Raw genomic sequence first — 11,232 nt, forward strand, 5'->3', positions numbered from 1 at the left:
TTATGGCATCACGGCATGGAGCGAAGGCCCTTTTCTACGCTGGGCGACGACAGCGATGCCTGCGCAGGAGCTGCGGGAATTCGGGGCAGACTCGCCCATCGCCCAGCTCCCAGCGCCGCTCCGGAGCGCTGAGTGCTGCCCCGGGGACACCACCGCGCCCACCCCGCGCCGCCCCCGCGCCGCCACCCCCGGTCCCGGGCCCGGCACGGCGCGGGGAGCAGCGGGCACCGGGGCGATGTGGGAGGGGCGGTGGCCACGTGGCTGCCATGGCAACCGGCCCGGCCCCCGGGAGGCGGGAGCGGTGGCGGAGCCGGGGCTGCCATGGCTGGGACGCTGCTAGCGCTGCTGGCCCTGCTTGGCGGCTCCCAGGTGCGCGGCGGCCGCCCGGGGCTTCGTGCCAGGGTCTCCGGTTAGGGTGGGCAGCGGGGAGGGCCCGGCGGGGCCGCTGCGAGGGGCGCGCTCGGGGCGGGGCGGGGGTACCGGCGGGGCGCAGGGCGCGGGTGGCGTGCTGCGCTCCAGAGAGGAGAAGGGAGTTTATGGGTGACTAACGTCCCGCTGGATACTGGCAGGTGTTCTCCTTGCGTGATTGCTCGCGGTTTTCCTTCGTGATATCCGCAGCTCTGTGTCATCAGTGTGTCCCCTGGTCCCTGCAGGGCGAGGAACACAAGTGCCAGGTGCCCGTGGGCCTTCAGGGTCTCCCGCGTTACTTCTTAGCTCTGTGCTGAGTGCTCTGTTTCGGTGCTTAACTTCCCCTCTTCTGCTGGAAAAATAGAACAAGAAGGTGGAGGATTTTTTTTTTTTCCGTTATTGTTTAAAATGTAGACGTTGACCGGAATCTGACTGTTCCTGGCATTTTACACTTCTCCATTTCCATGGTGTCGTTTTCATTCTTGACCTGTATTTTTTTCTTTTTCTTATCCTGAAATGGCTACTGAATCTGGTGTATTTGGAACCTTCTGTACTATCGTCCTCATTTTGGAGAGTGATTTACAGATATTAACAGCAGCTGTGGTGTAAGAAATTTCAGGGTGTGTGTTTTGCCTTCTAATTCCAGAGTTCCCCAGTCCGAAGGACTTGATTATCTAGTTTTCAGATTGTTGAAGCTTTCCAAACTCCTGGCTGCAAGCCTGCTTCTATTTATCTGTCTTGTTAATTTAAATTGAGTAAATGGATTTATGATGCTTTTACTTTCAGCTGCTGTTTCCTTTGATCCCACCCTCATGGAATTTAACTCCTATATTTTTATTTTGTATTCTCAGGTTTTAAAAGCAAAGAACTTCTCTCATTGGAAGGGAGAGCAACAGATGTACAAGCTGGACATAGGCTGGCCTAAAGCTCCAGAACACTTCACTGGCCAAACATTTTGTGTTGCTGTTGACTCTCTCCATGGTTTGGTCTATGTAGGACAAGTGAGTGGAAATACCATATTTCTCTCTGTGTTGTTTTTGTGGGTTTTTTGCCTTTAAAGCATCTGGTTAAGATTAGGATATCTATGTGTATGTTTATTTACATATTTATATATGTATGAATAATTATTTTATCAAACTCAGAGAAAATATAAACAGGGATGTCTCTGCTGTATCTATTTTTGAAAGCAGTTCTGGCACAACATTACATTTCTGTGGTATGAATGCATGATCCAACTTAACTGAGTTACAGCAGCTTGTTCCCTCAGCTGTAAGATCAAATGTGATTCTGGAGCAACTGAATCTTCCATTCAGAAATCAAAACCACACAGCTCTTTCAACCAGCTAGAGTAACCAAAGTTAAATTATTTCCTCTACCCAGGTCCATGTGTGAGTATCTCTAGGCCATGGATAAGACATTCTCTCCATGGGATGTGGTGGGAATGTCGTGTAAAGCACAGTATGAGTACTTGAGTGCCATGCAGCTAATAAAAATTCCTGCAGTTTCTCACGCCCGTTACAATGGGCACACTTTTCAGCAGGAACACAAAATCACAGTTCAAGCTGAAAACATGATAGCTGCAGGCACTTGGCTGCTCTGAAATCTGGACTCTGTGTGATGTAAGGTGACAGTCTAGACTGACTGGAAGGTTTTTCATACTAAATTTAGACCCATATCTCTTTTTCCTTTTCTAGCTGGAAAAAGAGTTCCAGCAGACAATCATGTCAAGAGATTCTTTCAATTCATGAAACATTGCAAAAACTTCACAAAGAGGAATTTTAAACTATAAGATTACTTATTAATATGTTTTCTTCAGAACTTTTTTTACCTTTTCAGCGGGGAGACAATGTGCCAAAGGTACTTGTATTCTCAGAAGAAGGCTATTTTCTTCACTCCTGGAATGATACAGTTGAAATGCCTCATGGTATCTTTGTATGGAACACTGAAACAGGAAGTTCAGTGTGGATCACAGATGTTGGAACAGGTATGCATGGTGGTGGTATGAGAAATATTCTGTGGAGAAGAAGATGTAATATTGCTTTAAACAGCTCACTTATTTAAGTCTCTCAAGCAATACTGAGATAGATTTGTGCTTTAGTTCTCATGTGCTGCACAAAATAGTCTGAAGTTTCATGAGTTGTGCTGTGTGTCTGCTTACAGCTGCTGAGCTTGGTCAGCACTCCGTCCTACCACCAGAAGTATCAGGGAAAAAAGCCTGATAGACTTAAGTTTAGCCTGGCTAAACCTAGGTTTGGTGATCCTAATACAGTGGATGAATAATGTCACAGCCTGTGGATTTACTAACCTACTGTCATATAGAATTTTAGAATTTCTTATAGAATTTTGTCTGTTAGATGTATTAATATCACTTACTTTTGAGTATCAGATCTTCAATCTTCGCAGTCAGTTTTAATACTTACATTTTGTTTTGTTAAGATGTTTTTGCATTTTCTTTTTTCCTTGATTCAGGGAAATATGGACACACAGTGAAACAGTATAGCCCTTTGGGTAAACTTATGCAGGTCTTGGGCACACCTGGTAATGCTGGTTCAAGTTTGATTCCCCTGCAATTTGATCAACCAGCAGATATCTTTGTGGAGGAAACTGGAGAAATCTATGTTGTTGATGGAGACGGAGGAATGAACAACAGATTGCTCAAACTATCAGATGGTATGGAAAAAGGAACTCTGGCAGTAGTTGACCACTGAAAACTGGATTTTAAATAACACAACTTGGGAGTATTTTTAGGCAAGTGCTAGGCAGAACTGTCATTTAACTTTAGTTTGAAGGCCTTATTGAATAAGAACCTGTTTTACTGCTTGCTCCTTCAAGAGAAATCTTCTAGTCATGCATGAGAAGAGGCTGAGTGACTTTGTTCAGTGTCCTGGTTACCCCAAGACATTCAGTCTCTAGGAAAGCAAGCTAAGGGGGATTCTTATTGCTGTCTTAAGTCAGTAAAAGGAGGCTAGAGAGAAGACAGAGGCACTTTTTTTTGAGATATACAATGAAGAATGAGGAACACAGAGCAAAAGATTCAAGAGGGGTGAATTTCAGTTTGATTTTTGTTAGAAAACATTCAGAGTAAGGGTGGTCAGACAGTGAACGACAGGGTGGTCCAAAGATGGTTTGCACTCTCCATACCTGTAGATGCTCAAAAGCTGATGAGTTAAGGGCAACTTGATCTAAGTTGAGAGTTGGATTTTTTTATCAAGGCTAGTCCTGCTTTGAGGAGCAGATTTGACCAGGCAATGTCTGGAGGACTTTTATACCTAAATTATTCTGTGATTCTAATTAGCTGGCTCGTACTCCTCAGTTAGGGCAGTGACTAAAGAGTCTGCACATGTCCACAGGTGGAATAAGTGGAGGAGCTGCTGTTTCTCCATTTTCCTATCAAAAAGCAGATACTTTCCTAATACCTAATTTGCAAAATGGTAAATTGTTAAAAGTGAAAACTTTCAGGTAACAAGAGTTAAATATCAATTTAGGAAATAAATGAATAGCATAATCAGCTAACTTCTTTTTTTTCCTTTTTGTATATTTTTTTAATTCAGTGTTTAACAGACCCTTGGATTATGGCTCTTGTGTATTACTGCCTCCATTTTTGTAACCATAATCATGAAACCACTAATAACAATCCAGTCGTCACTGTAGTAGTCATATTTTCTCTCAGATGTATGTATTGGGAGTATTGTGTTTAAACAGTTTAGAAATCTCACCTTTTGCAAATTACCCAAAGTAACTTTGCAAGAGGATGACTTGAAAACTGGTTTATTTGTTGTTTTCTCACTATGATTTTTTTACTTTTATTTTTCATGGTGCTCACTATTCAGACTACAAAGAGATATGGCTGACTGGAACAAATGGGAGTGGCATTGGTCAGTTCAAGATTCCTCACAGCGTAACAGTGGATGCTTTTGGACGGGTAAAGAATTGAGGAAATTTTTTATTTCATCTTTCAACAGACTTGTTTATATGTATTTGAACAAAACAAAACATATTTCTTTTTTGTTTAAACTGTTGTGATCTGTGTCACTTTATGGGGTTACGGTTTTAAAACTGAAGTTTCATAGTGCAGGTTCTATGGAAGCAGCTGACTCCAACATTAACACCAGGATCCTGACCACTTACACGGTCAATGTCCATGCAACAACAGAGTGTTCCTCCTGCAGTTTGTAACAGTTTGCCATTGTGAGACTACATGAGAAGCATGTTCTGTAATAAATAAAAGCACTTCTGTTTCTTCATGTAGAAGCAGCGGCCTGCTCGGGCCCTGCTGACCTTGATTAACAGCTCTTCTCTCATGGGAAAGTGCATACAGTAGGATCAAGTCCAGCCATAAATATCTGTGCTTTGATGTAAAACCCAGAAAACTGGGCTGTGAATGTGTGGGATGAATGATAAGAGCTAGAAACATTGGCTCTGCTCTTTTTGGTTTTTTCTGGTTACGTTCTCTCTCCTGCTGGCTGGCTGTGTAGTTGATCCTAAAACTAGTTCACAGAAGAAACCTATAAATACTCAGGTGTGTTTATTTAAGACAATCCTGCTAGATGACAAAGTGGTGGTCCGTTACCCTCAGTCACTATATTTCAAGGGGCTTTAATTTCATATTTTGAAATTCCAAATAAGCTTTAGGTGATAGTGAGGCTCTAGCTAGGTTGTAGACATTACTCTCTTTTACATGCAGCTCAAGGCATTCCAAGAGTCTGCTTCTGCCAGGCATTAATTGTAGTCTGGCTTTTGGTCTTCTGGTCCTAGACAGGAATTATGCAGTTGCTTCTTAATCTATTTCAGGGAAAATAAGATTGCTTCACTAAAACACCACTGGTTGAAGCTAATTCTGCTGATGCTGTCTGAATCAGAAGTGTATATAAAAATCAGTTCTCTGCCTAAACTGGCAGAGTGGGAGAAAAAACAGGAGGAGCATGGTCACTTTATGCTGCAGGATAAGCGTGAGTTTATTCATTCAAAGACAGTGACTGGGATAAGCTGTGATTTCACTGCCAACATAGTGTGGATCATCAGTTTAGGTTGAGAATTAATTGTTAATTCGTAAGAAATCTAAGAGAATGCTTTAATAGTGCTTAATTTAAAAACAGTGATGAAAGATCTAAGTTTATGATTATTGCTCCCTTTTTTGGTGATACCCCAGAAAAGTCTTGAAGTTTACTTACCAGACTGATGACTTGTCAACAGCTAAAGCTTCAATGATTGTTGCACAAAAAATGCCTTCATTGGAACTGTCTAGTGGTATTGCTAGCTTGCAATGTTTGTGAACCCATTTAACACAGGGTGGGACAGAGACAAAACCAACTAAACATGCTTTAGGTGTTTAAATGGCTAAATATTTGTAGTAGTATTAGGTGTGTCAGGAGTGTTTGCAGATCATAATCATGAAATGAGACTACAATTGGAAAAAAAATGCAGGTGACAGACCTTTAGACAGATCTTCAGCATTCAATAGGTGGAAATATGTCCTCATTGTAGGGATAAAAATTCTACCAAATTAGAATATATAGCCACAAAAAAAGAAGAAAAGGTACTGATTTTTCTGTTAAAGTAGTATAAAATAATTTGTGTATGTTAACTACAGGTCAGTTTTGGTTTATATCTGGCAGTCAGATCTATTGATTTAGTTTTGAATGGGAAGGTATACATTCTTCCAGGGTACAGTCTTCTGTTTTTACTGCATGGAACTTTGCTCTCGTAAGAAACAAATGCATTCAATTTGTTCTCTTTGTTGACAGCCGTGGTTTTTCTTTTTGATAGGTATGGGTTGCAGACAGAGGCAACAAGAGAATCCAAGTTTTTGATAAAGTCACAGGAGAATGGCTTGGGTCTTGGAATGGCTGTTTTTCAGAAGATGGACCCTATTCTGTCAGGTATTGTTGAACAGTTCTAGGAGCACACAATTGCATAAAAAAATCACCATTCTTACTGGTGAATTGAAATGTTGATATTTAATGCCTGCTGACAAGGAGTTAACCAGTGAAATAAGGTGCTGGGTGTCCTAACACATGCAAAGATCTGCACAGTTGCATCTTGACAGGAAAATCCTGGCTTTATAGCAAGCCCTGTGAATTTGAATGCAGGATTGGGAGCTTCACTTTAGAGTTGTTATGTTATTACTATTACTCTGTTGCAGCTTTTACAGGAAGGATTTTCTTGAGCAAGATTTCTGTAGCATAATGTGTCTCAATGAGCAGCCATATAAAGAGCAAGGCTTACAACTTAATTCCCAATGTTATATTGCATTTTGTTTTGGTCATAACCTTCAAAACTGTGATTGTTAAAGAGGTTTTGTTTGTGTTAAAATGAGGTGCCATATGGAGTTCATGGTTCAAATATATGTTTATCTTTCACAGGTTTACTGCCGATTACAAATATCTGATTGTAGCTCAGCTGAATATCAACCGGTTGGCAATCTTGGCAGCACCTCCAGTCGGCTCCATTGGGGACTGTGCCATAGTCCACAGTGTCCAGCTGGCTGATGAAACCAAACCACACCTCGTGGATGTAGACATGAGGAGTGGAGCAGTCTATGTTGCAGAGATTGGAGCCCAGCAAGTACAAAAATATGTACCCTTAAGCTGATGGTTTCCCACAACTGCTGTGGCACAAGCTGTGTGACATTTAACACCTATGACCACATTTCCTTGAATTCTTTATGGATTGTGTTTCCTTAGACAAGCACAGAACTGCACAATTGCTCCCAGAACTGTAGAACTATGACTCTCTCCTAGCTGTTCTGGAGTTTTGGAGAAATACTTGGTCTTGAGCTGTTACTTGTTTAAGTAATGATATGGTGGCTTTTACTTTTGTTCCAATTGTAAAATGATAAGCATTTTAATTTTATTATATAAAACTTCACAAACACAACTGTTCATCTTAAATGTATAGAGTCAACTTGGGGCTCTGCTTAGCCTGTGTGTGTTGTTAAATGGTCAGAAAAGTCTGAAAGAAGTTCTATAAATTATTTTCTGAGAGAAGAGCACTTCATTTCAATGTTTTTTCACTTTGTTTTCTGAATGGTTGTACTGATACTGTCCAACAGAGAATATAAGATGTGTCACAATGCTAAATTAGATGCTGCTGGATATTGGTGTCAGTACTGGCATCTGCCTTAGGTGGTTAATGACATAAGTATTGAAATCTGTTTTCAGCTCTAGCTAAAGCCATAAAGTCTGTAATAAGCTTGAGCTAAATTGATATTAGACACTTCAAACTAAATTAAAAGTATCTGCACAGCAGCCAACTACTGATTCTTAACTAAATTAGTTCTTAACCTTACTTGATTTATATCAGTGTGAGTTTTCAGTTCCATAAGATTTCATAGTGGAACATATTGAGATTCAAGTTGTGTTAAGTTCAAGAAAAACAAATTGCAATTTGCTATGAAAGTCTTAATCAGCAGTAGGGACTGGGAGACATATGATTTTCTTCTGATTTAATTGAAGCTCTGTCAGTTAACAGCAAAGCATCTGTTTTAATTTATTTCCAGAACTCAGACTTCATCAACTTCATTAATGTGTAGAGTTAAGTTTCTTACACTATATTATAGCAGATGTCTCTAAGCTCTGTCCTAAAAAGTCCTGCCTCTCCATTCCCAGAACAAAGTGGTTCTGCTTTCTTTGCATGTTGCTACAAGATTTTAAGTTCACTTTATAGCATAGAGGGAACCAGATACTGGAAAAATGGGATGGGGAAGATGACATGGCAGAAATGAGACTGTGGATAACTGATTACTACGGTAAAATTGTGGATCCAAATTCTGTATTTTCTAGCTCTTTAAAACATTTGAGAGGATTTTTGCACACACTTATTCTACTGTGTATGTTATTTTAATGCTAATTACCAGCTAAGAGAGGTCATTTTTTTCAACTGTCTTAGAAAGGGAATATGAAAACAGAATTGTACTGATGGGAAATACCTACTTCAGTGAATATTGTCAAAAGCAAATGCTACTTAATTTGGTAGGTTTCAACCTGTGATCACAAAGTTGTGAGTCAACAGATGGAAAAACTGTTCAGAAAAGTCAGATCCATACTTTCTCTGAAAAGTAACTCAGCTATGGAGCCTGACTGCCTGATTTCAGCACTATTTGAGATTAATGCACTATATGTGAAAGCTTTGTTGTTTGCTACATCCACAACAATAAGACCAGATCCCACCTGGGGCTCCCCTCACTCTAACCTTTGCAGGAGAACTTCAAGTTTATACACTAGCAAATATGGTCCATCACTCATGTGGTCTTGAATGGGAGCTAGTAAGCAATATTTATTTGCTGAAAAAAGTAGCAGTACTTCTTCTAGACCAATGTGAATATGTCCACACAGTGTGCTGTGTGGCTTTTCTAACTAGCTTTTGACTAGCTCAGGGATCTCTGCTCTGTGTGCAATTTAGCTATTTCTTGTCTACACAAGGTGGGTTTATTTTTAAAAATTTTACCATAAAATCATTATTTGAGCATATCTTGGTGTGTAGGGGGTCCAGGCATACCCATCTTTCTTCACTACATCCTCTCCTTATTTATTTTTCCTTTGTCACATCCATTTGAAAATAGAACTCCAAGCTCTCTGGGAACATGTTTTTGTGTTCAGTAAAGCAATGTAGTGCACTTTTGGATGTTGACAAATAACTTACTTGTACGAGTTTCTGCTTGCTGCATTTATCTGCTCTCAGCTCTTTTTCATGAACTTTTGGCTCCAAGAAATGGGGAGCACTCATCCAGTTTTGTGTGGCTTTACTGAAATAGACCAAGGTGCCAAAATGTGCCTTGCCACTAGGCATTTGGGTATCTGTGATAACAAGGGCCAAGGGATGTTTATTAGTAGTAATTATGAGATGCTTAGACTCTATTTTATCTCTGTATCTATGACTAGACTGAGAAAATAATTTTGTGCACTAATTTGCTAATTCTCTGAATGTTTTCTTATGTATCACCTTGAAACCAATTTCTGAAGAAATGCATAGCAGGAGAATTTGATAAAATAAATTGAGAGATTCGCATTATTAAACTCTTGGGTGTTTTATTTCTGTACTGATATAAATACATTCCATTGTAATGGATTACTGTACTAAATACAGGGCCCTCAGCACTTAAATAAGGTATTTAATAATTTCTGATAGCAACATTTAAATGTAATCTAAAATTCCTTGATATCTTTATACATCACTGTTTCTGTGGCCAATCTCTTTTGCATTCTAATTTATGCATCAACACAGAGACGTAAATATCTCTCATATGTTTCCCTCTGAGTAATTAGTTAAATGAAATTATGAGTTACATAATTGCCAAGTTAAATAAAAAGCATTTAAACTGTATACCTTTTTGATGCTAATCAGGAAATTAAAAAGAAACTAACAAAACACTCCTTATACCAAATCAGGTTTTATTTTCAGAAAAGATTTACTGAGCAGTCTTCTAGTTTTTAGAAGACCCAAGAAGGATTCTCTATGTATTAGAAATACTTGCACAAGAAAAAAAGTAACATACTGCAGTGTTAACTAGATAAGAGAGGAACCTAAGGTGATTGCTAAAATTGTCCAGAAATCTAATTTTTAGGTAATCAGTGCCAGCTTTTAGGTGTGAAGTATTGGAGTATTCAACTAATGGGAATAAAAATACCCTCTATTTTAATGTCTCCAATTTTGCAAGTTTTTTGTTGGTTTTTTTTTTTTTTTTTTTGGGGGGGGGGGTAAGTACCCAGGTTGTTAACTGGATGTTTCCAGGAGGAAAAGACCAGATCACATAGTCCTCTCCCTGCACAGAATCAGAATGGTTTGGGCTGGAAAAGACCTTCAAGATCGTCTGGTTCCAACCCCTCTGCCATGGACAGGGAACTTTGCACTAGATCAGGTGTCTCAGATCATCCAACTACACCTTGAGCACTTCAGAGATAGGGCATCCACAACTTGACTGGGGAACCTGTGACAGTGCCCCATAATTCATGATTTTTTTGTGATGCTCAACAGCCTTTTTTTTTGTGTGTCAGAAATTTATTACCAGTATTTGGCCAAACAGGAAAAGCCTGAGTCAGGTTTGTGCTGTGCAAGATCAGTTCAGTGAGGCTGAGCACCTCAATGAAAGCTGAAGGGAAGGGTACAAAAGTATGTTTGTGGGTCTGTTCTTTGCTGAGAGTTCACTGCTTCTGTGGGTAAGTTCTCTGCCTTACAGAGGTTATTAACCTTTTAGAAGCATTCAGTAGTCACTTATCTCAGTTAGCACTTACTTTCCCAACCATTTGTATCCCGAGAAGAGTCCTCAAGGGATCCGTCAGCCAGAAGTGTGTTTGCAGTCACTCAAATTGCCTGTACCCAACGTAAGAGGGCACCAAACCCCTGCTGATGCTTGGGGCACTCCGTGTGAGGACAGACCTGACAGCTGGTGCTTCCTCAACGTTTTCAGTAAGTCAACAAAGATAATGAATTGCTCCAGACTTCCTTTCTCTTTTCAAAATAGACTGCTTTAAGCATAAGCTGATCATAGAATCGTAGTCATTTTGTCCTATTATTACTGGATTTATGTCCATCTTTTATTTCCATGGTTTTCCTAGGGAAAAAAAATCAGTAATTCAGTGTCCAGAGACAACTGGATATTGTGAATTGATTCTTGTAGTCCTTCCATCCTTGGTTTCAATTGAATTAATAGCGATAGGTTGATTTGGAAATATGGTTATTTATAACAGTATAACTGTAGCAGAATAATTATACAAAGAGAGCGATGCCAGTGTGTTTCCCTACAGAGGTGACCCTAAGTAAGATTAGAGCTAAATTTACTTAATCTCATTCACCAATTTTATTCTACCCCTCCTTTCTCAGCCTTTG

General features: G+C 39.9%; 1 protein-coding gene across 3 annotated transcripts; it reads left to right on the forward strand.

The window, feature by feature from the left end:
* Positions 1-215: 215 nt before the first annotated feature.
* NHLRC3 (NHL repeat containing 3) lies at positions 216-9,422 on the forward strand. 3 transcript variants are annotated; one of them, XM_059838928.1, is made up of 8 exons: positions 234-369; positions 570-674; positions 1,260-1,409; positions 2,245-2,392; positions 2,878-3,078; positions 4,239-4,330; positions 6,175-6,287; positions 6,771-9,422. In XM_059838928.1, the coding sequence occupies exons 1-8, from the start codon at positions 322-324 to the stop codon at positions 6,997-6,999; spliced, it is 1,086 nt and encodes a 361-aa protein (XP_059694911.1). In that variant the 5' UTR covers positions 234-321; the 3' UTR covers positions 7,000-9,422. The 3 variants fall into 3 exon arrangements, with proteins under 3 accessions (XP_059694912.1, XP_059694911.1, XP_059694913.1); XM_059838929.1 differs by lacking the exon at positions 570-674 and having other exon boundaries at positions 216-369; XM_059838930.1 differs by lacking the exons at positions 234-369; positions 570-674 and adding an exon at positions 759-781.
* The last annotated feature ends 1,810 nt before the right edge of the window (positions 9,423-11,232 follow it).

The sequence above is a fragment of the Haemorhous mexicanus genome, chromosome 2, assembly GCF_027477595.1.
Source record: "Haemorhous mexicanus isolate bHaeMex1 chromosome 2, bHaeMex1.pri, whole genome shotgun sequence".
Taxonomy (NCBI): Eukaryota; Metazoa; Chordata; class Aves; order Passeriformes; family Fringillidae; genus Haemorhous; species Haemorhous mexicanus.

What these genes read in the sequence shown, in the direction of transcription:
- NHLRC3 (XM_059838928.1), top strand. Translation starts at nt 322, where the DNA reads ATGGCTGGGACGCTGCTAGCGCTGCTGGCCCTGCTTGGCGGCTCCCAG. An exon ending in CCCTGCTTGGCGGCTCCCAG is followed by an intron (nt 370 to 569) that starts GTGCGCGGCGGC and finishes GGATACTGGCAG; the next exon opens with GTGTTCTCCTTGCGTGATTG. An exon ending in CAGTGGATGCTTTTGGACGG is followed by an intron (nt 4,331 to 6,174) that starts GTAAAGAATTGA and finishes TCTTTTTGATAG; the next exon opens with GTATGGGTTGCAGACAGAGG.